Here is a 27182-nt window from a genome sequence, read left to right as displayed (position 1 = left end):
TTCCTTCTTCACTGGTTATAGAGGTAGCATGGATTTGTCTCTTTAATTCTCTCATCGATTTTCCATTGCTATTAAATTTAAATTATTGCCAGACCCTGTTCCCTCAGTCACACTGTCACTAAAAAAATAGAATGAATGAAATGACTACAGAGACTGGCATGCAGTTAGTGTAACAGTGGGACAAAAGCACTTGAAAAAATGTTTTCCCTCTTGTCTCATATCCTTTAACTTTTTTCTTTTATTCTGGGAACTTGTCATTTTCAATTGTGGTTATGAGGTCATATTTATAAGCATGTAAAATATGCACTTTGAGCCAAATCCTGGTGCTGTTTAAGTCCAGACAAGTTTTGCCTTTGACTTCGATGAGACAGGATTATATATACACTGTGTAGGCATGTTCTAGTCATTATCTGTAAATATTTTAAGCATATTTCAAAAATGTACAAGATGAACTTTTCAAGATTCTCTATACTGTGCGATTCCTGCATTCTTTCACATTGGCTCTGGCAGATGTTTTCTGATATTTCTTCCCAGAGGCTAGGTTATTATTGCTTTTAGGTATTGGTTTAGTCTTTTTAAACTACAGACTTCTGCTGGCATAACTGTTGGTCACAGGTATGAAGAGGTGTGATCCCTGACTGACATATAAGGTGCCAACTGAAGCTCCTAATATAGACACAAAGCTGTGTTTATACCAATTTGTTTCATTCATGGGGAGTGATTTTACTATACCAATATGATACAGTTGTGTTTAAACTAGGAGAACTTTGTCAGGAAAAGTGCTCCTAGTTTCGAGACAGCCTTTCAGGGGGTAAATGTGTATAATTTCCAGCCATTACAAAAATTGTATTTGCTTTCTGATCCCCTGCCACCTGAATGCCTCTTTAGTATCAAAAAAAGAACAGGAGTACTTGTGACACCTTAGAGACTAACCAATTTATTTGAGCATAAGCTTTCGTGAGCTACAGCTCACTTCATCGGATGCTCATTTTGCATGATGAAGTGATGAAGTGAGCTGTAGCTCACAAAAGCTTATGCTCAAATAAATTGATTAGTCTCTAAGGTGTCACAAGTACTCCTTTTCTTTTTGCGAATACAGACTAACATGGCTGCTACTCTGAAACCTGTCTTTAGTATCAGCGGTTTACCGCTAGTTCAGGATGCAACATGAAGAAATTTTGATTGACGTTTCAGAATTGTCTGACAAGTTGTCTCTATTGGTGGCTTTGGCCATCTAGTTTTATTTTCTCCTATATCACAGGAGGAGTGGTTGGGTTACTGGGTAGATTGGATCACATCTTTTGCTAATAATTAATAAAAATATTCTAATAACCAGAGTTGTACAGTTGTCCTTGGTTTCGGATTGTGCATATAAAAATGGCCTAAATAAAGTTATGATTTGCTATTAAATTTTAACCCTGCGGAGCAGGAAACTAGCAGAAATAGCAACATTTTCTGAAAATCTACTTTTTCCTGAACCACAGCACCTAAAGGATTGTTTGCAAAAATGGAACAGCTCATTTTAAAGGTTTCAGAGTAACAGCCGTGTTAGTCTGTATTCGCAAAAAGAAAAGGAGTACTTGTGGCACCTTAGAGACTAACCAATTTATTTGAGCATGAGCTTTCGTGAGCTACAGCTCACTTCAGCATCCGATGAAGTGAGCTGTAGCTCATGAAAGCTCATGCTCAAATAAATTGGTTAGTCTCTAAGGTGCCACAAGTACTCCTTTTCTTTTTGCTCATTTTAAAGGGGCTGATGCCCTGAAAACCATTGCAAACTGGAGCCTTCTACAAAAGCTTAAAACTAGAGTATTTCTTTGACATATAATGTATTACTTTTATTGCCATTTCATAGAGGTTCTGTTGCAAGGAATGGTCATCTAAACTATTTCCTTTTTAAGTTAGCGCCTTCCACACTGGGGATTGGGCAGGGGAAGGGGTGAATTTAGAGATTTTCTTCCTCTTTATCCAGGGACTTGATGTACTTTGAAATGAATAACATTTATTTTAGATGTTTTAGTTATGAGGACTTTAAAAATGTATATAATAACTAAAAGTCTGTGTCCCAAGCTGTATGGATATTCTGTGGAGCTCCTAAGATCCATGACTGGAGCTCTTTTGTGTAATCTGTTTTGTGGAGTTCCTAAGCTACACAGAACTTGGCTCTTGCTTGCACTGAAGTCCATAGCAAAACTCCCATTCACTTGAGGTGGTGCAGAAGCAGGACTCTGGTACACAGCTGATGCACAGAATATCTGCAGATCGGAGCCCTTTTGAGGTTCACTCCCATGGAGCCTCAGAGTATAAGATACATATGAACTTTACATGGAGAGTTCTCACAGTGAAGTGCACAAGAGAGCAAAGCTAAAGTTATTTGGGATACCTTAGCTCTGTATTTCCATAATTTTAAAATAATTTTATTTAAAATGTACCCTTAACTTTGAATTTCCTTGTTTTCAGACAGTTGTGTGTTTATATAAAGATTCTATGATTTATTAATTTTCCTTCATTAAATTATTGATACATATTTACAATTTTAATTTCAGTTTAATGTCTAAGGGGTCTGTGAAAGGTTGTTGTTACTATTGAACAGTGGTTTTCAAGATTGGTGTTACCATAGAACAGTGGTTTCAGGGATCCGCAGACTATGTCTAAGATTTCCAAAGGGGTCCGCATCTCCATTTGAAATTTTATAGGAGTCCGCAAATGAAAAAAGTTTGAAAACCACTGGTCTTGATGGTTAATGCAACAATGGACTGTAGAACACAAAAACCTCTGTGGATCAGACATTATCCTATTAGCCTTTGACTAGGACAAAATAATATATCCGAAGTTACTAAATGCTGTTCAGCGAGGCAAGGTGGATGAGGTAATATCTTTTATTGTACCAACTTCTGTTGGTGAAAGAGATCAGCTTTCAAGCTTACACAGAGCTGATTTTCATTCAGTAAGTAGCATGCGAATTTTCTGCATCATTGAAATTCCAGTTCTGTACCTAAATTTGAGAGACTGTTGTCTATTCCTTTCATCTTTATCTGGCATTACCAGTCAGACCAAAATCAATGTCAGTGAGGACATGTCTGACGCTCCAAGCATCTGAAGAAAGCCCATCCATCTTCTTTAGTTATTTCATGGGATGTCTGCTTTCTGTAATTGCTATTGCTGGGTAGAACAGATGAAGAGGGCCATAGTAACAAGAAAAAATTACTCACTGGTAATTCTGTTTGTCGTAGTTCTCATCCTATGTTCCTTGCTCCTCCCCTGGAGGACTGCCACTTGGAGCTATACTTGATACAAACTGGAATGAGGTGCTCTGATTGCCATGTATTTTGTTTCCTTGCTCCCTGGTAGGGGGAGCAATAATGCTGTCTGTAGTTGCTGTTGTTGGATAGGATGGAAAAAGAAAGGAAACATACCAGTTGGAAATTTTTCTCTTCATGCATGGGGGGTTCCCACAAACTCTCTTCTGCTCCTACTACATCTCAAAAGCAGTTTTTGCAGCTTCATGTTTAGAGTGTAGTTTGTTAATATTTCCTAACATAGGCAAATATGCTTTTCTAAAATATACATATTATTACAAAACCCAAGATGTCAGGTTTTCCCTGGCATTACTCTTGCTTTGCTGGCCTGTATCTTGGTTTATACGTGTTCTGTTGTTTTAATCTGTATATTTCATTCATACAAACTCCAGGTGAGAATATACTGGGCTGAAAAACAACGCAAGTGGCAAGAAATGGAAGAGAAAGATCTACATCGTCTGGCAGAACTGAAGAAATTAATGATTGAACAAGCAACTAAAGATAAAGAAAGGTATTAAAACAAACAAAACAAAACAAAAAACCTTGAAAAGTGAATAGATGATCAACAGGCAAGAATGAGTAACTATTCCTGATCCGATTTGCTCAATTGCCTCAAATTTGGGATAAATCGATTGTTCTTTTTTTTCTTTCCCATTATGCAATGGAACCCTGTCCTGCCATATAGTTACAACCGGATTATGGAACCCAATAGCAACACAGTTCCCTGGCCCAATTTGTGTCTACATATGAACTAAACCATATTATACAAGGCTTTATACTGGTGCGAACTGCAAATTGTGGCAACTAGAACAGGATTCAACAATTTATAACTGAGTCCTTTGACTCCATTGTAGTTTCATGTAGATGACACCTTTCATTCCTCCATCTCATAGAACTATTTCTAATCTATTTGAGAGACAGGTAATGGGAGACATTTATATAGAATTGATTTCCTGCCTTAAAGATACATTATTTAACGTATACATACTTGTGGCTTACATTTTCAAAATGTAATGACGAGTGATTTTGTATACTTTGATTTTTGGGGCATTTTTTTTAGGCACTCAAAAAGGGGGAAGTGTCTGATTTTCAGAAAATGTTGAGCCCCAACACTCTGAAAGTCAAGGTGATAGCCTTTTAAGGTGTTTCAAGTTGGATGCCCAAGAATTAAGACACTCAAAATTACCAGCTACTTTTGAAAATTTAGACTTACAATAAGAAAAGGAGTACTTGTGGCACCTTAGAGACTAACCAATTTATTTGACCATAAGCTTTCGTGAGCTACAACTCACTTCATCAGATGCATGAGCTGGAGCTCACGAAAGCTTATGCTCAAATAAATTGGTTAGTCTCTAAGGTGCCACAAGTACTCCTTTTCTTTTTGCGAATACAGACTAACACGGCTGTTACTCTGAAACCTGTCATTATGCTAGACTTACAATGTTACGTATGTAAAGACTATTAACAATATGAATCTTGATATTTATTGTGTTCATATATGATACTATACCACTCCAAAGAGAGGTTTTCAGTAGATCTGGGTGGATTTCCCCATCCAAAAAGAATTATTTTAGCATTTTCAACATATAGAAAAAAGAGCATCTTGTTTATAGTTTCTCCACAATTTGGAACCAGTATAGTTCAAAATGAGAAAAGAAAATATGTCTGACATGCATTGCAATTTATTAGTTTGATAGTATAGACAACTTTGCCCTAAGGATTGGGGCCCTCTGTGGACCAGGGTCCTGTCCGTTTTCTGGAACAGGAAGAAAGCCAGGAGCCAGTTTAAAACAAGGCTATTTATCTAAAACCCCCTTTCTTTGTCTGTTGGTTCCTGGGGAATCCAATTTGAATTAGTATATGTTCACCTTCCACAGCGGTGGCTTCTCTGGAGATGCTAAAACCTGAGTGAATTTGCCAAATTACCCCCCTGCTGTTCTCCTATTTACCCTTTCCATGGAAATTCATACAATTCCACAATAACATTCAATTGCATTTTCAATACAATGAACTCCAAAGATGTTAAGTTAAACCTTACTGAATTAGTTTTATTTCAATAAATTTCATGCAGGATATTGTCAGTCTGTCACAGTATGAGAACCATTCTGTCCTCTGTTCCACATCCTCAGTGTTCTTTACTTATGTATATTTATTTGCCGCCTCTTTAACACACCTGCAATGGCTTTTCATTTAATTGACTGCACTGAAGCCATTAATCTTGTGCTTTACCTAAGGCCATGAATGTTTGAGATTGAGATCCAGTTGAAATTATTGCCCGAGGCTATTTAAGGGTCAAGGGCAGAGAGGCTGTATTCTGTTTTCCAGCAGAAGTTAAAAAACAAAACAGCAAGAAGGTGGATGTGTAGAAGCTGTTGTGTTGACTCTGTGCTATACGAGGACCGCTGTACAATGAGGCGATCCTGCTAAGGCCAACTATGTCAGTGATGCAGCCTGATTCCAGTGATAGTGCAGTATAAAACAGCCACACAACATACCAGAATCTAATCCTTGTATTTATGAGCAATTTACTATCCATTACAAAAGATACATAAGCAGTGCATGAGTTATTTTCTAATGTGTTTTTAAAAGCTATAGCTATTAGGTTATATAGCATCATACAGTAGGAAAGGATTATGCTAATAACATACAAAATAAACAAATGGCACAATTCAGTAAAGAAATAATAGAGGTGAGATTATGAATCAAAAGTAAGTAAATGCTCAACTTTACGTTTACCAGACTTGTCATACTATGCATGATAAAACAGTGTAAGGAAAGGAAAAATTACTTACTCTTTGTTGAGGATACTCATTCTTTGGAATTGTGTAGTTCTTTTCCTCTTCAGACTTCTTCACTAACATTAATCAAAGAATGAAAGAGAGGTGTTACTGTTATTAGGTCCTGTAGTGCCGCATGTGTGCTGCCTGGCACTCTACAGTGTAAGTACGCCAAGCTAAAATGAAATACATGTCCCAGTGAGTTTACAGTTAAGGGTCACAATGCTGTGAAGACTTAGGTATGTGCTTAATTATAAGCAGGAGTAGTCCTAGAGTCTTTGTAGGATTGGGCTTTAAAAAACTAAGAATGGGGACAATACAGAGCAATACAGTACTAGACAGACATAGTGGTCATTATAGGTGACATGTTTTGCTGATCTAATGGATTTTCAGTAGATTTTTAAGGAGGACAGGAAAGGTGTTTGGCATACACGAATTGTCTGGCTATTCTAAATACAAGAGGTGGCAAAGAAGAAGACATGAAAATAGGAGCAGGCAAATGGGATGGGAAAAGTATTTAAAACTAAAGTTTTCTGAATTAAAGTTAAAATTGGATAACAGGGCCTATGAAATTATCATTGAGAGGGAGAAGGGCTAGATCAGTCTTTTTCATCTCAAACATGGATGATCCTGTACCATGTTACGACTATATTCCAGGGGTTTACTTGTGTGCTGTAGCTGCTTGTATTGCAAAGCATGAGGTAAACCAGATTTACAGCTGCTTTGCATTACCAGAGAGTGCCAGTGAATCTGACTGTAAATAAGATATTTTTCCTCTTAAAGACTAAGTACTTCACTTTTGACGCTTATTGAGGTTACAATTTCTGACTTTATGAAGAAATGTAAAATTATTGCTGTACTATTTAAAACTTTTAAAAAATCCATGTTGTGGGGTAGTGTCAATTATTCGTACCTTGTTTGATAGTTTTCTGTTCTGATAGAAAATCAAAGTGTAATTCACTGCAGCAGACTGCTGAATCATTCATTGTTTGAAGCTCTAAACTTTTGATAGGTTTCAGAGTAACAGCCGTGTTAGTCTGTATTCGCAAAAAGAAAAGGCGTACTTGTGGCACCTTAGAGACTAACCAATTTATTTGAGCATGAGCTTTCGTGAGCTACAGCTCACTTCATCGGATGCATACCGTGGAAACTGCAGCAGACTTTATATACACACAGAGAATATGAAACAATACCTCCTCCCACCCCACTGTCCGGCTGGTAATAGCTTATCTAAAGTGATCATCAAGTTGGGCCATTTCCAGCACAAATCCAGGTTTTCTCACCCTCCACCCCCCCACACAAATTCACTCTCCTGCTGGTGATAGCCCATCCAAAGTGACAACTCTCTACACAATGTGCATGATAATCAAGTTGGGCCATTTCCTGCACAAATCCAGGTTCTCTCACCCCCTCACCTCCCTCCCAAAAACCACACACACAAACTCACTATCCTGCTGGTAATAGCTCATCCAAAGTGACCACTCTCCCTACAATGTGCATGATAATCAAGGTGGGCCATTTCCAGCACAAATCCAGGTTTTCTCACCCCCCCCCCCCCCACACACACACAAACTCACTCTCCTGCTGGTAATAGCTCATCCAAACTGACCACTCTCCAAGTTTAAATCCAAGTTAAACCAGAACATCTGGCGGGGGGGGGTAGGAAAAAACAAGGGGAAATAGGCTACCTTGCATAATGACTTAGCCACTCTCAGTCTCTATTTAAGCCTAAATTAATAGTATCCAATTTGCAAATGAATTCCAATTCAGCAGTTTCTCGCTGGAGTCTGGATTTGAAGTTTTTTTGTTTTAAGATAGCGACCTTCATGTCTGTGATTGCGTGACCAGAGAGACTGAAGTGTTCTCCGACTGGTTTATGAATGTTATAATAACCCCTCCAACGCATTATTAAGGATCTACAACCTATCCTAAAGGATGACCCAACACTCTCACAAATCTTTGGAGACAGGCCAGTCCTTGCCTACAGACAGCCCCGCAACCTGAAGCAAATACTCACCAACAACCACATACCACACAACAGAACCACTAACCCAGGAACTTATCCTTGCAACAAAGCCCGTTGCCAACTGTGCCCACATATCTATTCAGGGGACACCATCACAGGGCCTAATAACATCAGCCACACTATCAGAGGCTCGTTCACCTGCACATCCACCGATGTGATATATGCCATCATGTGCCAGCAATGCTCCTCTGCCATTTACATTGGTCAAACTGGACAGTCTCTACATAAAAGAATAAATGTCAAGAATTATAACATTCATAAGCCAGTCGGAGAACACATCAATTTCTCTGGTCACTCGATTTCAGACCTACGTAAAAATCTAGATACCCACAAATGATAGCTTTGCCCAGAGCATCCATTTGCATCCATTTATTCTTTTACGTAGATTTCAGTCTCTACGTAAAAGAATAAATGGACACAAATCAGATGTCAAGAATTATAACATTCATAAACCAGTCGGAGAACACTTCAATCTCTCTGGTCACGCAATCACAGACATGAAGGTCGCTATCTTAAAACAAAAAAACTTCAAATCCAGACTCCAGCGAGAAACTGCTGAATTGGAATTCATTTGCAAATTGGATACTATTAATTTAGGCTTAAATAGAGACTGGGAGTGGCTAAGTCATTATGCAAGGTAGCCTATTTCCCCTTGTTTTTTCCTACCCCCCCTCCCGCCAGATGTTCTGGTTTAACTTGGATTTAAACTTGGAGAGTGGTCAGTTTGGATGAGCTATTACCAGCAGGAGAGTGAGTTTGTGGGGGGGGGGGGGTGAGAAAACCTGGATTTGTGCTGGAAATGGCCCACCTTGATTATCATGCACATTGTAGGGAGAGTGGTCACTTTGGATGAGCTATTACCAGCAGGATAGTGAGTTTGTGTGTGTGGTTTTTGGGAGGGAGGTGAGGGGGTGAGAGAACCTGGATTTGTGCAGGAAATGGCCCAACTTGATTATCATGCACATTGTGTAGAGAGTTGTCACTTTGGATGGGCTATCACCAGCAGGAGAGTGAATTTGTGTGGGGGGGTGGAGGGTGAGAAAACCTGGATTTGTGCTGGAAATGGCCCAACTTGATGATCACTTTAGATAAGCTATTACCAGCCGGACAGTGGGGTGGGAGGAGGTATTGTTTCATATTCTCTGTGTGTATATAAAGTCTGCTGCAGTTTCCACGGTATGCATCCGATGAAGTGAGCTGTAGCTCACGAAAGCTCATGCTCAAATAAATTGGTTAGTCTCTAAGGTGCCACAAGTACTCCTTTTCTTTAAACTTTTGATGTTCATTCTACACAAATGCTCGAAAAAGACCGGAAAGTAAAGGAATGTGAAAGATATTATAGAACAATAGTGCACAGCTACTGACTACTAAACTTTAATAGTCTTATTTAATTTTTTAAGGAAGATTGTAGCTTCTTTTTGTAAATAATAGTCTGTTGAAGGGTAACTATCCCACAATGAGAGAGACTCCCACCATAAATACAGAAACCTAATAAGAAAAATGTTCAAGTGGAGACTGAGTTGCATACCCACATTTGCCCAGACAAAACCTGCATTTGCATATACATGTGAGATAAATGGGGTAGGTTATGCTTGTAGACATTGAATAGTATCGTTCTCCACAAGTAGTCCCATTGAAACCAATAGGAACCACTTGTGGAGCAATGGGTTACTCAGTATCAACAAGGGTATCAGCATTTGGTCCATTGAAAGTGCAAATGGGTACTTGTATGTGCAAATACTGTACCGATTTCCCTGTACACACATCGGGCCGAATCCTCAGCTCATGTAAATTGTCATACCTCCATTGACTTCAGTTGACAATTTACACCAGTTGAAGATTTGGCCCATAAATTTTATGGATGCTAGCAAGGGGCTACTTATGGAATACCTGGCCCGACATGTGATGTATTTTAGGGCCAGATATCCAAGGACTTGGCAAGGTCATAAAAGTGAGTGTCAGATATGGAAACATCTTCTGAGCTACCGTCCTTTTGTAAAAAACACTACATGTACCCACAGTATACATGACATATTTATACTAATCACAGTAACAAACAATAACTGATTATAGTCTGAAAAAAACATGTGTTACAAACATTTTTAAAAGTGCTGTTAAAACTTTTATAATAAGCATGTTAGTTTTTTCCTCTTGAATAGTTATGACAGTGTCTGAAAACAGAATTTTAATGAAATTATGCTTATCAGAAATTACATAATACTTTGTACCCACAATACTTCAAGAGGTAGCTCCGCTGAAACTAATTAGCTAATCTCATTTGTCAGCTTGTTGCTTATTAAAATTGTTATTTACTAAATTGTTATTTACTATTTTATTAAAGTCAAAATTGAGTATTAAAACATTAAAATGTTTTGCTGTAAAATTAAAGTTTACTTTGAAATAACAGTAGTTAAAATGTTAAGTATAATATAGTAAGTATAACAAAAATACTACAGTATCATGTGGATACTGTGAAGTTACAGCAGAAGTGAAACACTTAAAGCCAACTATAAAATATTTATTAAGCTGTTCTAAACTTGGTATACTATTTGCAACTGAGAATATATTTACAAATTAAAACTCCTCCCTGTTGTGTATGTAGCTTTCATATCTCTACTGTTATCCTCTGACCAGGAAGCTAAAGATCTTTGTTAATGCTGCTCCTGACTGGACAGCATGAACAACATGATGATCTTCTCAAGATAATATGATCATGAAAATATTTCTTCTTTCTTCTTCTCATGAGCTAGGAGTGCCACTTCTTCAACACTTTCAGCCCTTGCTTGGTCAGAAAACAAGAAACAGAAACTTTGGGCCTGATTCTCCACTGCTTTGCACATTATGTAATAATTTACACCTGTGCAAAGTGAATGGTAGAGTCTTACATGAATTTTGCATTCTGCTGTGATAGTGTTTCACACTCACTTTATACATGTGTAAATGACTACAGTAGGGACAAGTCACTTAAAAATCAGGCCTTGATACATGTCTCTTGAGTTTTTAATTTGGTAGTTCCTGGCAACTTCCAGGTCATTGAGCCTCATTTTTAATAGCACTGGATAATTTTGGAAACCGTATGGTAGTGCAAGCATTTAAAGCTGCATGAAAGGCTTTCAATAAAATGCTAATTTTATCATTTGCCATTTTTCATAAAAAAATGAAAATTCTGAATTTTTATTAAGAGATTTTCATGTCATCTCACTAAGTAGATTAGGCTTTCACCTTGAATCAAAAATATTGCCAAGGCCTGTGTTGTGAGTCTGAACCTATTTAAAATACAGGAACAACAAGAACAAATTTGTCCAAATAAACAAATAATGCCCAAATAAATGTGTTAGACTCTAAGGTGCCACAAGGACTCCTCGTTATTTTTGCTGATACAGACTAACACGGCTACCACTCTGAAACAAATTTAGAGAGTGTCTTGTGCATCCTTGAGTAATATTGTACCATCTTCTTGGGTCATACCAGTTTGTCCTGTTAATTGCTCTCGGATCATTGCAGCCATGGTCTTTTGTAACTGCCTGGTTAACTGGCTGCTTGTTCCAAATCCTTGCAATTTACACTACAAGTTACGCTCTCCTTTGAGTTTAATAAACTCTTTCTTTTTCTAAGAGTAAAAGTATTAAAAATCACCACTTTTTTTTGCAGTGCTTCCTACTGCATATCCCAAAAGGAAGTTAAAAGTTTTGAGGAAGAGGGGGGTGTGCCCGTCTGTCCAATGAATAAAGGGGAGGGAAAAGGCTACCTCATGCAAAAAGACAAAGCAGGTTTCTGCTGTTTTAGGGCAATACAATCAGTAGCTTTACTTACTTCTACAAGAAGCAAGATTAGAGGTCTTGCCTATTTATTGAATGGAAAGAGGAAGGATAGGGAGAGTCATGTTTTTGCTGTCATGTCTGGATGTCAGAGTGCATTTCTTTTAAGGTTGTTAGTGAAGAAAATGGAAGAAAAATAATACATTATAGAGAATATTGGACAAAAATTAGCATCCATAAATGTGTTCTGATAATTGTGAGAATATTCATGGATAATTATCCATTCTTTAAACTCTGGTAAAATAGTTAAATGAGTTAGTTTCAGGTGTTTTGAGGAAACCTCATATTATTCATGAAACAGAGATAAAGAATTTCACCCTGGTTTTCAAGCAGAAACGTTGAAACCACAGTTTGATACAACTTGCCCAATGTTTTCATCATATATATATATATATATATGCTCTATTGTACAGGGTTAAGTTTAGACAAGAACTGTTGGAAAAACGCCTGATGGAGAGAAAAGAACTGTCCCTTCAAGAAGCCCATGAGAAAGAAGAAAGAGAGAGACGTCTTGAAGCCCTCAGGCAACAGGTGATTTTGTTTCCTGTGCATAGTATTTAGATATACAATTAAGCTACATAAAATTACATTAATATAACACATTACAAAAGCAATCCTTCCGCAATCAAGGAATGAAAAAGTTAAGGTTTTCACAGTAACATGATCTCTGCCACATTACACACCCTTTGTGTTTTGTACTTCTGACAATATGATCATTAACATATTAAATGACACAGTAGAATCTGTTGACATTTGGAAGTGGATAGTCATTAATTTCTCTGAGTTGGGACCCTTTTTTCCTTCTGTTGCTGTTCCTTTTAGTTTCAATCCTGTGTAGAGGACCAGCACGAGGCTTATGAACCACTTAAGCCCCCAAAATGAGCGTAAGTGGTTCATAGGCCCTGGGTTGGCTCTCTGCACAGGATTGAGTTTAACTCTCTATGAAGTTGGTGCAGTTCATGAAAAAACTCTATTCCAGACAGCACTTATCCAAGGTTACCAAGTAAAATTTACTGCGATAACTTTATTTTTTTCTTTTCCTAACCTTTGAACATATGTCTTTGAAACATTTATGTTACATTTAATTTTATTTTTAATTTAATTTCCCTCCGTTGTTTTTTGTCTTCAAGGAATAAAAGGGAAATCCAGTATTTGAGATTCTATGCTGTACTCCTGGAAGTGCAGCTTAGAATGTGCAACCCAGAGTGTGGGCGGGGAGCAGGAAAAAGTTTATTTAAACCACTTTTTGTGTCTTTCCAGTTGTGGGCTACTCTGGGGGCCAAAACAGCACCCAGTGTAACTCAGATAGCCCTAGTGTTAGAGCAGCCTCCCCAGGGTAGCCTGCGATTTGCAATGCAAACCAGAATGACCATAGCAGAATTTTCTATGACCCCACCCCCAGCACATGCTCTGCACTGGGGCATAGGCAGCCCAATGCAGTGTGTGAGCCAGGCCTGAGTGGCCTGTTTATGGCCTTATAAATTTTTTGAATTAAGACTTTGGAATTGCAGGTTTTACAAAGTCTACAAGGAAGGAAGATCCTGCAGAGCTGAAGGTCTGTAAATGAGGCTCTGAGGGTATGTCTACACTGCAACTAAAAACCCACAGCTGGCCTGTGCGAGCTGACTCAAGCTCGCAGGGCTCTGGATAAGGGGCTGTTTCATAGCAGTGTAGACTTCTGGGATCGGGCTACAGCCCAAGCTCTGGGACCCTCCCACCTCGCAGGTCTTAAAGCCTGGGCTCCAGCCTGAGCCCAGAATTCTACACTACAATAAAACAGCCCCTTAGCCCAAGCCCTGCAAGCCCGAGTCAGCTGGCACAGGCCAGCCAAGGGTTTTTAGTTGCAGTGTAGACATTCCTATGCATTTCTCTGCCTCAGGTAAGGTTATTTACTGAAAAATTAAATCTGTCTGTCTGCACAGATACAAGCTGTGATACTAATCTTGCAAACAGTTATGTACAAAAGTAACTTGACTGACATTAGTGGTTTAACTGATTTCAAATGGAATGTTTTCTGCTCCTTTTGGACCTCCTGCAGAACTTTAGTAATATAGGGATATTATCAACTTAAACTGTCGGACCTCCTCTGTCCTAGTCCTTAGTTGTCTCTACTCAGAGCAACAGCCCAAAATCCTCTTATGTCTTGATCTAAGTTAGCAAGATCCTTTTGCCAGCATGAGTACACTTTATGCATGGTTCTAGCACTAGAGTTTAGGGTAACTCAGACAAGCACTGCCTTTCTGTACAGGTTTCTGGAACCTGCCAGCTAGTTACAGAGATACAGATTGAATTTACTTTCTTGAGTTTAAAAGGGCAGGCCTAGGCTAGATTGTTCTCTTCTGGCCAAAATGTCCTCATTACATTCCTTTTACATTTTTCAGAGCTGGTTTACAGATAAATGAGCCTCAAAGTTCAATTGGCTGCTATTTCAGTCTTTTTTTTTTTAAACCTGTTGAAGTTTTTTTAAGATTGAGTTAAAATATTCTGCTAGAATAACCACATTATTTTGGGATATCAATACAGTAGAACCTCAGAGTTACGAACACCAGAGTTCTCAACTGACCGGTCAACCACACACCTCCTTTGGAATCGGAAGTACACAATCATGCAGCAGCAGAGAGCCGCAAAAAAAGCGCAAATTCAGTACACTATTGTGTTAAACATATACTACTAAAAAAATAAAGGGAAAGTTTTTTAAAAAAAAAGATTTGACAAGGTAAGGAAACTGTTTCTGTGCTTGTTTCATTTAAATTAAGATGGTTGAAAGCAGCATTTTTCTTCTGCATAGTAAAGTTTCAAAACTGTATTAAGTCAATGTTCAGTTGTAAACTTTTGAAAGAACCACCATAACATTTTGTTTAGAGTTACGAACATTTCAGAGTTAGGAACAACCTCTGTTCCCGAGGGGATCATTACTCTGGCGTTCTACTGTATGTTCCAAACATACTTGGTTAAATCAGTTGAATCATATTGGCATTGGTTACATACAAGAAAGTATATTTTCTTGGTGGCAGTAACTCTCTGAGCTACCACCATGCTTGTGACTGGTACATCAAGGTTAAAATGTCTCCAAAAAGGCTTTTGATGACGATGACACAGTTCCACCTTAACTATTCCTCTAATCAATCATTTTTCTCCATCTTCACCCAATATTGGTAGGGTCTTACTCCATGAAATAGATCCCTTAGTTTTTATCTGGAGCAGATAAATATATTTAGAAAGTCCATTCAGTAGTTTATCTTTTTGACATGGTGAAACTGGATATCACCTTTTGGTTAAAGAGAAATGTACAGTTTTAATATTTTTGCTTGCATTAGTTATCTGATTAGGTGTCAGTAATTATATGATACTTCAGATTGACTTTTCTTCGTGCAGTTTGCTGTATTTTTACAAAACAGTATTAGGCCACTTGTATATACTACAGCACAAAGAAACTACATAAAAATTGTCTAGAAACTGTGATTTATACTGCCTTGCAAGAAGAATTAGATTTGACTCTTTAATAAAGTAGGGACTAACATAACGAGGAGTCCTTGTGGCACTTTAGAGACTAACAAATTTATTTGGGCATAAGCTTTCATGGGTTAGAACCCACTTCATCAGATGTATGGAGTGAAAATACAGGAGCAGGTATAAATACATGAAAGGATGGGGGTTGCTTTACCAAGTCTGAGGTCAGTCTAACGAGATAAATCAATTAACAGCAGGATACCAAGGGAGGAAAAATAACTTTTGAAGTGGTAAGAGAATGGCCTATTACAGACAGTTGACAAAAAGATGTGAGTAACAGTATGGAGAAATTAGTATTGGGGAAATTAAGTTTAGGTTTTGTAATGACCAACCACTCCCAGTCTTTATTCAGGCCTAATCTGATGGGATCCAGTTTGCAAATTAATTCCAGTTCTGTAGCTTCACGTTGGAGTCTGTTTTTGAAGTTTTTTTGTTGAAGAATTGCCACTTTTAGGTCTGTTATTGAGTGACCAGAGAGATTGAAGTGTTCTCCTGCTGGTTTTTGCATGTTATGATTTCTGATGTCAGTTTTGTGTCCATTTATTCTTTTGCATAGAGACTGTCCGGTTTGGCCAGTGTACATGGCAGAGGGGCATTGCTGGCACATGATGGCATATATCACATTGGTAGATGTGCAGGTGAACGAGTCCTTGATGGTGTGGCTGATGTGGTTAGGTCCTATGATGGTGTCCCTTGAATAGATATGTGGACAGAGTTGGCACTGGGGTTTGTAGCAGGGTTTGGTTCCTGGATTGGTGTTTTTGTTGTGTGGTGTGTAGTTGCTGGTGAGTATTTGCTTCAGGTTGGGGAGCTGTCTGTAAGCGAGGACTGGCCTGTCTCCCAAGGTCTGTGAGAGTGAGGGATCGTCTTTCAGGATAGGTTGTAGATCCTTGATGATGCACTGGAGAGGTTTTAGTTGGGGGCTGTAGGTGACGGCCAGTGACGTTCTGTTACTTTCTTTATTGGGCTTGTCTTGTAGTATGTGATGTTAGGGGCCTTATTCCTTCACCCACTTACTTCCCTGGTCCTTCTCGCATGAACAGAGAGTAACAATACCCGAAGTCCAAAGGTGCAAACAATTCGATGTTTGTTCGGGTGAACTTCCAGCAAGCATGATTCCAGTTTCCTTCCTTAGTATTCTCCTTCCCAGCTCTGACACCACAGAGCCTTACACCTGTGTCCCTGTTCCCATTCCTACCCTTAGCCAAACATGATTCCAACTTCCTTACTCCCATTCCCTGTTCCCATTTCCCCCTTTAGCAAAACATGATTACAATTTTCTTACCCCCATTACCTGTTCCCATTTCCCTCCCCCACCCACCCTCCCACCCACACCTACTCACTTCCTCATTGACTACAGATTATATCGTAAAACTTGAGTTCTGCTTAGCTATACCTTAACCAATCATTTTTCCTGAAATTTAACTAACCAATCCTAACATATTGTAACATGATTATGTAACCAATTATATCCCACCACCTTAATTAGTTTACACCCAGCAAAATTAATTATACAGCAGACAGGAACAATCACAGAACCAGAGAGATTATACAGACAAACAATAGCAAAGTGGGAACTATAATGACAAAACAATACAGAAGTGAGGATTTCACATCCCAGCTATTGATAAGTGAGTTCTTGCCAGACAGGATGCTATCAAACTAAGTTTCCTTTTACATTTTCTAGGCACTTCCCTTTCTCTGGAGGTGATAGGAATACAATCCTGTCCTGATAGTGCCTAACAGCCCAATAGCACCTTATTTCAATGTGACTAGTTTGGAATGTGAGGATGTGACTGTTCGCTTCCTAGCTTATGGCTGCCTCTGCTGCTTAGCCAAAGGCCTTAGCCTAAGAACAGGGCCTCAGACTGTCACAGTAAGAGAAGGCCCTTACACCAGCAGACAGTGATTTTGATTCTTTCTTTTATACCTCTAGAACTAGCCAAGTGATAAGAATACACCTAAATTCTTAAAGTACAGGCCTTTGCAGACAGGCCTGAATATCTTTATCCTACCAGGTGACTTCTGAGTACCCTTCTGGCTCTGTCAATCTGTTTCTTCACTTCACCAGGTGGGTATTGCAGTTTTAAGAATGCTTGATAGAGATTCTGTAGGTGTTTGTCTCTGTCTGAGGGATCAGAGCAAATGCGGTTGTATCTTAGAGCTTGGCTATAGACAGTGGATCATGTGATGTGGTCTGGATTAAAGCTGGAGACATGTAGGTAAGTAGGGACTGTTACTTAATATAACTACTAAGTTATTAGTCCACTTCTTTCATCTCCTTCATCACTTTTTGGTTGTTGGTTTTGATTGGAAAGAGTCCCTACATCTTCCTTAGAGCTCCAAGGACACCATCATTTCCCCTCATATATACAATGCACTCACTCAGTTGAGGGAATTGTATATATGAAATACATAAAATAAAAGTAAAATAAATAATAAAATACTGAGGTGATAGGTCTTCTCTTGGCTGCCCAAGAACAAGATCTGGCTTAGATGAGTTGTCTCAGCACCAGGTGGTGGTGCTGTCATCCAAATGCTATAAGAAGCATCATGGATCCAAGGAGAGGCCTCTCTGGTTGAGTAGTTTTGATCTGAGGAGACTGTCCTAAAAACGAGATTGATTTGCTGCCCAGATCTGTAGTTACATCACTTAGTGGCCTAGATAGTGATAGATTGCTGAGAACAGGTGCTCAGTGCTGTGAAGGACTGCAGAACAAACTACTACAGTGCAGGAAGGAGTCTATGGGAGCTTGCTGTTCGTTGAAGTGGACAATGATCTCTGCATAAGCTGTAATCAATAGGTTATTTCTTTTGTGAATGCCTATGTTGAAATTTTGGACTAGTCAATTCAGTTCAGAGGAGTCAGGGGATCTATGCTATTATCCCTTAGCAACTATTTCTGCTCAATAAGATTCTTCTATTGTGTTCTGCCTGATGTCATCTTATGATGGATCTTGAAGGGACATATGTATGTATTTCTGTCAGTCCAATAAGCTGTTCCATCTTTTGACTAGAACTTGAACAAGATTGACTGCCACCGTGTTCAGGACTCCTGTCAGACTGCTGCCTGCCTTATATATCACATTTGACTTTCTGCGAAATTTTCATGAATCCTCTTACCCTCTACCAAAAGCTCCAGCCAGTACTGTTCCCATTGCGGAGATTAAGCAAAGCTATCATTTGTGGGTATCTAGACATATCTTTCAGCAGGACCACTCTTTTGATTTGGAATCTCACCCTGCTGCCTGTTCTAGGAGATCAGCTCTGCAATCATTGTTTAATTAACCCTTCTCAGTCCCCCTCCTGGGGGATTGAACTGCTAGTTTCGCTCTCTTAAATAGCTAGTTTACTAGTCATAATGAGAGGAAATTATTGGAGAAAGAGGAGTTATTTGTCAATAACTCTTGTTTTGCTCCTGCATTTCCACATTTCTCACTTCCTGTGGCCGCCCCATTTCTCTGCTTCTTCAGAGTTTTCTGAGATTGTTGGATTCAGTGGAAGGAACTGAGGGCAGCTGAGGTCACACATCCTCTTTATAGCCTGGAGACCAATCATTTAGACCCACAGAGGTTGCATTGCTTTTCAGAGTGGTTCAAAGTTTGTCATGGGCACACTTACATCTCACAAATGTGGAGCTGCACAAGGACTATGTTTAAAGGACAACTGTTATTGGTAAAAAGAAAAGGAGTACTTGTGGCACCTTAGAGACTAACCAATTTATTTGAGCATAAGCTTTCGTGAGCTACAGCTCACTTCATCGGATGCACGAAAGCTCATGCTCAAATAAATTGGTTAGTCTCTAAGGTGCCACAAGTACTCCTTTTCTTTTTGCGAAGACAGACTAACACGGCTGTTACTCTGAAACCTGTTGTTGGTAAGGAACTTTTCTCCACACCAGTCCACTTCATTCCAACTTCATTCCAGTTAGATAGTATCAACTATTTGACTAATAAATATTTTCATGTAATGTTATTTAGGTTGCTATTGTTGCTGAAATTGATCCAGCAAGAATGATGGCTGATACAGTGGCATCTAAAGCTAAAATGGGCATTGGAACTGAAGAAGAATGTGTTCTTCAAAGACCACTGTTTACATTATGTACATACAGTGAAGAACAGGTAATTGCCTATCTTGTATAGTCTGTGTACAAATGAATATTCCATTAACAGAAAGATTAATAATAGAAAGTTATTGTCACATATGAAACCAGAAATACTGGAGAGAAACTACTAGGGCTGTTGATTAATTGCAGTTAACTCATGCGATTAACTCTAAAAAATTAATCGCGATTAAAAAAATTAATCATGATTAATCGCAGTTTAATTACACTGTTAAAAAATAGAATACCAATTGAAATTTATTAAATATTTTGGATGCTTTTCCTACATTTTCAAATATTTTGATTTCAATTACAACACAGAATACAAAGTATACAGTGCTCACTTTATATTATTTTTATTACAAGTATTTGCATTGTAAAAATGATAAACAAAATAAATATATTTTTCAGTTCACCTCATATAAGTACCATAGTGCAATCTCTTTATTGTGGAAAGCGCAATTTTTGAATGTAAATTATTTTTGTTACATAACTGCACTGAAAAACAAAACCATGTAAAACTTTAGAACCTACAAGTCCACTCAGTCCTACTTCTTGTTCAGCCAATTGTTAAGAGAAACAAGTTTGTTTACATTTATGGGAGTTAATGCTACCCGCTTCTTATTTACAATGTCACCTGAAAGTGAGAACAGATATTCACATGGCACTTTTGTAGCCAGCATTGCTAGGTATTTACATGCCAGATATGCTAAACATTTGTATACCCCTTCATGCTTTGGCCACCATTCCAGAGGACGTGCTAATGACATTTGTTAAAAAAAAAATGTGTTAATTAACTTGTGACTGAACTCCTTGGGGGAGAATTGTATGTCTCCTGCTCTGTGTTTTACATACATTCTACCATGTATTTCATACTATAGCAGTCTCGGATGATGACCCAGCAGGTTGTTCATTTTAAGAACATTTTCACTGCAGATTTGACAAAATGCAAAGAAGGTACCAATGTGAGATTTCTAAAGACAGCTACAGCACTCCACCCAAGGTTTAAGAATCTGAAAAGCCTTCCAAAATCTGAGAGGGATGGGGTGTGGAGCATGTTTTCAGAAGTTTTAAAAGAGCAACACTCCGATGCGGAAACTACAGAACCCGAACCACCAAAAAAAGAAAATCAACCTTCTGCTGGTGGCATCTGACTCAGATAATGAAAATGAACATGCATCGGTCTGCACTGCTTTGGGTCGTTATCAAGTAGAACACGTCATCAGCATGGACGCATGTTCTCTGGAATGATGATTGAAGCATGAAGAGACATATGAATCTTTAGCGCATCTGGCACGTAAATATCTTGCAACGCCAGCTACAACAGTGCCATTACTTTCAGGTGACATTGTAAACAATAAGCGGGCAGCATTATCTCCTGCAAATGTAAACAGACCTGTTTGTCTGAGTGATTGGCTGAACAAGAAGGAGGACTGAGTGGACTTGTAGGCTCTAAAGTTTTAAATAAAAATTGTTTTGTTTTTGAATGCAGTTATTTTTTGTACATAATTCTACATTTGTAATTTCAACTTGCATGATAAAGAGATTGCAATACAGTACTTGTATTAAGTGAATTGAAAAATACTATTTCTTTTATTTTTACAGTGCAAATTTATAATACAAAAATAAATATAAAGTTATGACTGTACACTTTGTATTCTGTGTTGTAATTGAAATCAATATATTTGAAAATGTGTTAAACATCCAAAATATTTATATTAATGGTATTCTATTATTCAATTTTTTTAATTGCTTGACAGCCCTAATATCTAGTTAATATTTTTAAAATTAAAAAGTAAACTCTCTGACATGTAAGTTGCATTTCTCTAAAGGATTGTTGTTCTGCTTCCCCCTTCTCTGTTTAGTATTATGATAAATCTTTAGGCTAAACTCCTGCCCTTATAGAAAACTACATCAAGTAAGAGTCCCTGTTGGGTGGGTAGCTATAAAACCCTAAGTAGTAGATATCTTTCAATGAAACGGCAAATTATTCCATTGTCTGGGATGGGTCCTCTACAAGCCTAGTCAGGTGTAAAGGGAAAACACCAAATGAAAATAATGATACTCTCTCAGTTTGAATCAGATTGCTGAGGACATTCCCAGTTCTGCTTGAAATAGAAATTAAACAGTAGTACAACAGTATTATCGGTTGATTTATTTTTCCCCAAAAGCAATAACCATATGTTTAAAAACACTATCCATGCTCTAGAATAATGATGTGGAAAGTCTGTTTAAAAACATAAGTTACACTATTGATATAATTGTGAAGTATAACTTTTAGCCCTGCATCTGCTGAAAATTAAATGATGTTGTTAGTTAAGGCTGCTAGATACTTTCCATTATGAGACCTTGTTTTCAGTTTCTTACAACTTTGCCAAACTTCAAGCATTCAGACTGGACTTTTCAATGTTGAGTGTGCCATAAGCTGTGCCCTTTTTTTTTTTTAAGTTTCAGCAGCAATGGTTCAGCTCCTTCCAAGAAGAAAACAAAAGAAAAATAAATTGTTTTGGCCCTTTTTAAAAAAAATTGGAACTGTCTCATTGAAAAGCTCTAGTACCTCCGTATTTTGAAAAAAGGGCTCAAAATTTGTCAGGCAGTAACCTTGATGTCAGGGATGTTCTCTTTGCTGTCCATGTGGAAATTCACCCAAATTTGGCCAAGTTAGAAGCTTCTGTAATATCTCAGTTTGTACATGGCCACTAGAGACTTGTTAGAGTGTGGCAGCTAAATTATCCAAATATTGTGTCTGCAGTGAGTGTGCTCCATCTTGTCACCGCTCCTACATGCCAGCCAGACTATGCTTGTCCCCACAGAGTGACTGAGCATTTTCTATCCCAGGCTGCAGGGGCAGAGCAGGATTTTTCCTGCAATTGCTCCTCTCTGACACTGTAGACCACTGTGGTACTGGGCTCAGAACTGAGAACAGTGCGGCTCTCTCTCCTGTGCCCTCAATACTCCACTGCTAGTCCCCAGGCAATGGGGAGGAAGAAGGCACACTGGAATGTAATTGTCTGAGGAGTGAAGGGAGGGTTGCAGGAGGCAGGGGATGAGCATGGATAAGAAGCAGAGAGGGAGTAGGAGCTGAAGGGTGTGGATTGGAACAGAGGGCATATAATCTCCAGTACAGCACCTGGAATTGAGCCCGGGTACTCTCAGTCTCCACATTTCTCTGCTGTCAGCAAACAGCTGTGAAACCCACTGGCAAAGTGTGTATCTCATCTTCCCCCCACCCCCACCCCAGTGATCTGTCCGTATATAGGTTAACAGGCTCCTACTGCTACCTTTTACTTCATTAATTCAAGTGGAAGAGGTCTGCGCTGTGAATTTTAAGATCTGAACCTTGCTGATGGACCAAGCTGGGAGTCAAAATGGTTCCATATGATGGAATTTCTGTTTTGTTTTTTTAATTAGGAAATTACATTAAAATATGTTTTTAAAAAAATTAAGGTTACAAAGTCAAGCACTGACAAGTTAGGAAATACCAGAATTAAAATTTCCTTTTGCATATGCATTATGATAATTTTTAACTACATGATCGCATACAATTTTTCCACAGGACCCCTGTCTCATTCAGTGCTCAGAATCACTGGTACTCTGGGAATAAATCAGGATTGTGAAGTGAATGAGGCTGTCTTCTGTAGGACCCCTGCCTCATTTGTCATAGAAGTTGGGGATAACACGACCACCTTTTCTCACAAAGGGGTTGTGAAGATTAATTAATATTTGTCAAACACTCAGATAACTATGGTGTGAACACCATAGAAATCCCAGAAAGAAATTAGTAAATCTATCTTCAGTGCAGGGCTAGGATGGCATGCATTAAATAAGTCTTGCAGCCACACATCAAATGTAGAGAATAAAAAGCAATATTAAGTAACTCATGAAGCAGGGATCCTGTGGGAAAAATATATGATCATGAAGTTAAAGGTTATGCATATGTACAAGGAGACTGAAATAAGATTGCATAGGCAATGTTAATTTTGACATTTTCTATCTTTTGAGTCCTTGATTTTCCAACTTTAATGTTCTTTTAGCACAGGTTTTTATGTAATTTATATAGACACACAAATATATATGTTACATTTTTGAGAAAGTATTAATACTAATATTTTGTTTCTGTTCATCATTATGATATTTTATTTTAACAGATCATTTCTGACCCTAGAGTTCGTGTTGAGCTAGCTCTTCGAGAAGCTGGACTTCATAAAAGTCTTTATGCTAAAGAGATTTTACCAAAAATTCCTCCACTGAAACTTCCAAGAAGGGACATGGAATCTACAGTCTTTAAAATGTAGGATCCAGCATGGATTTCAGAACTCTTTACTATCCTCTGGACTATAATAGGAAAATTTTTAATAAACTTCTTTAATTTAGATAACTTTGTGAATTTAGGATACTACATAGAATTATTTAGTTCTCAGTCAGTATGGTCATTTAAAAATAAATGTATTTCCTATGTAATGCGCAGTAGGCCATTTAATACTCCCCCACAATCTTGAATAAAGTTTTGGAACATCATGTTCTTTAAGAGATTGTAATCTAATTATCTGGAGCCAAATCAACCTCCTATGTAAAAGCTTAAGGAAGAGTTTCTGTGCATGGAACCCTCTGTTAAGATTCCCACACAGCATCATGTCTGGGATGCAGTTTTCCCACATGATAAACACTGTGAGGCCCAACCCCAAACCTGGTGGATCTCTGGGGATCCATGGGAGGCATATCCCCTCGCTGGTTCTGATCCTTGGAAGCCTGCTCCCCATTCCCACCATGGCAGTGTGGTTCCTTTGGGGCTCCAGTTGTAGGCACTCTCCCCCTGGCCCACAGTAGCGTCTGAGCATTCCCCATGAAACTCTGTGGGAAAGGTTATATAATATGGGATCCTGCCCCCAGATTTACTCTTTTTTCAGTCCCCTAGAGAGGGCTCCACTGGGTGTGTGATAGTGTTGAGTCTCTTCCCTGCAGAAGATGTGTGATTTGTATGTGGAGGGCTCTCCACACACAGATCACACAGAATACAATTTGGCACTTGGTAAACAATATTTTGAAGAAATATTTTTTGTGTTAATTGGCAGCACAAACCTAAAGTAACTTCACAAAACAGTCATTTTAGATGGTAATATAGTACATAGATGCATCCCACATAACTTTCATATCAGGTTATATTACCTGAGAATTTGATTTTTTTAATTATAAAAACCTCATTATCATAAATGCTTCTGTTATTTCTTCATTATTATAAGAGGAAACTTAACCTTTCTCTAAAATTAGAAACCAATTGGGTGCATCATGTTTACTGCAAACTAATCATCTAAACAATTTCATTTTGCAACTTAGTCCTTCAGAATACATTATAAAATTAGAAATAACATTTTAGCTCTAAGAAAAGGAGTACTTGTGGCACCTTAGAGATGAACCAATTTATTTGAGCATAAGCGTTCGTGAGCTACAGCTCACTTCATCAGATGCATAAATTGGTTCGTCTCTAAGGTGCCACAAGTACTCCTTTTCTTTTTGCGAATACAGACTAACATGGCTGTTACTCTGAAACCTGTCATTTTAGCTCTAGGATCTGTATTTTGGTATTAAAAAAACTGAATATGTTTCATTTACGTGACAGGGAAATTGAAAGGTAATTTTTTATAACTCTTCACTTTTTCTAACCGTATATAACATGCACTGTGACAGGGTTAGGCCAGATGGCTACAGGAGAGTAATAGAAGGCAGATATATTAGCCCCAGGTTAAGTAGGACCCTTTTCCCTGGTTAAGGTAACAGGGAAGGTTCCAGAACAATCAGGAATATTCTGGAGACAATTAAGATGACAGGCTATTAGAACACCTGCTAGATCAATCAATCAAGAAGCTGCTAGAATCAATTAAGGCAGGCTAATCGGGGCACCTGGGTTTAAAAAGGAGCTCACTTCAGTTTGTGGTGCGCATGTAAGGAGCTGGGAGCAAGAGGCACTAGGAACTGAGAGTGAGAATGCATACTGTTGGAAGCCTGAGGAGTACAAGCATTATCAGACACCAGGAGGAAGGTCCTATGGTGAGGATAAAGAAGGTGTTGGGAGGAGGCCATGGGGAAGTAGCCCAGGGAGTTCTAGCTGTCGCACAGCTGTTCAGGAGGCACTCTACACAGCTGCATTCCACAGGGCCCTGGGCTGGAACCCAGAGTAGAGGGCGGGCCCGGGTTCCCCCCAAACCTCCCAACTCCTGGTCAGACACAGGAGGAGTTGACCTGGACTGCCAGTTCATGAAAATGGCCAAACTGAGGGCTGCCGTGAAGCTCCAAGGCGAGAAAATCTGCCAATAAGCGCAAGACCCACCAAGGTAGAGGAGGAACTTTGTCACAGCATGTAATGTATGAAATCAAGAAGTATCAAATATGCAGCTAGCAACTTAATCACCATTCAAGAAACCATTTGCATATGACTGAGAATATGGTCTTTTTATTTCATTTTACATTACTTGTCAAATAATATATACACATTGAAATTTCTTATTCAGCCTTACATAAAATACACATACTGTATGGATCATGCTGTTTTAAAGGGCAATAAATATTAGAATAAAATTAGGATGTATGCAATTTCCTATCGATCTGGTTACGTATGTCCCTAATCACCATAGTCTCTGAATGCCTCAGTCATTAATGGATTGTACACTCACAATGCCCCAATGAGGTGGGAAGTACTTCCCCATTATACAGATGAGGAACTAAGGCACAGTGCAGATTAAGTGACTTGCACAAATTCATACTGGAAGTCTGCGTCTGAGCCAGGAGCTGTACCTGGGTCCTTTGGGACCCAGTCCAGTGCCTTAGTCATTTCTTCCTACTCCAGTATCTATGCTCTCCTATTGTTAGCATGTTGTACATGTAATATTTGGATTTGACTGCTGAGTGTTTGTGCCCAAATTACAATTCTGTGTTTATTTGTGCAACGGATGACTCCTAGAATCATAGAAATGTAGGACTGGAAGGACCTTGATAGGTCATCTAGTCCAGTCCCCTGCCCTCAGGCAGGACTAAGTATTATCTAGACCAGTTCTTCTCAACCTGGGGTTGGGAATATGTATAGAGAGGTTGCAAGTAAAGGTAAGAAAAAACATTTGTGTGCCAGATCAAAGTTTATTTTTACATAGAAACAAACTATAAATTCACTTTTTATGAATTACAAGTGTTACAGTCATCATATAGCATATTTTTTGGGTAAGAAATTTCTCTGCTAACATAGGAACTGAAATTACTCAATATATTTGCATAGATTTAAAAGATTCATTTATCAATGCTGCTGGGCCAGTATTATTAATATTTTACTTAAAGATATTTAAGGTAGTGGGCTTCAATTTTTTCAAGTCTTAATATAGGGACTCACAATATTATTTTTTTAAGTCCAAAGGGTGTTGCCTCCACAAAAAGGTTGAGAAAAGGCTGATCTAGGCCATCCCTGACAAGTGTTCTTAAACACCGTCAATGACGGTGATTCCACAACTTCCCTATGTAATTTGTTCCAGAGCTTAACTACCCTTACAGTCAGGGCTGGTGTAACCACTAGGTGAACTAGGTGGCTGCCTAGGGCACCAAGATTTGGGGGCGCCAAAAAGCGTTGCCTCCCAATTTTTTTTTATACTATTGCTTAGGGACAGGTAC

General features: G+C 38.6%; 1 protein-coding gene across 2 annotated transcripts in view; it reads left to right on the top strand.

Annotated features, from left to right (window-relative positions):
- The window catches only part of CCDC148 (coiled-coil domain containing 148), a 174266-nt gene extending 148161 nt beyond the window's left edge, over positions 1-26105 (top strand). For both annotated transcript variants that reach the window (XM_075117866.1, XM_075117867.1), the window contains exons 12-15: positions 3692-3810; positions 12334-12451; positions 19411-19551; positions 23681-26105. In XM_075117866.1, the coding sequence (XP_074973967.1) occupies positions 3692-3810; positions 12334-12451; positions 19411-19551; positions 23681-23827 (525 nt within the window). In that variant the 3' untranslated portion in view covers positions 23828-26105. The remainder of the gene's footprint in view (positions 1-3691; positions 3811-12333; positions 12452-19410; positions 19552-23680) is intronic.
- Positions 26106-27182: the final 1077 nt, after the last annotated feature.

The sequence above is a fragment of the Caretta caretta genome, chromosome 11 (assembly GCF_965140235.1).
Source record: "Caretta caretta isolate rCarCar2 chromosome 11, rCarCar1.hap1, whole genome shotgun sequence".
Taxonomy (NCBI): Eukaryota; Metazoa; Chordata; order Testudines; family Cheloniidae; genus Caretta; species Caretta caretta.
Note: the sequence above shows the minus strand (reverse complement) of the source record. Positions and strands in the feature narration are given on the sequence as shown.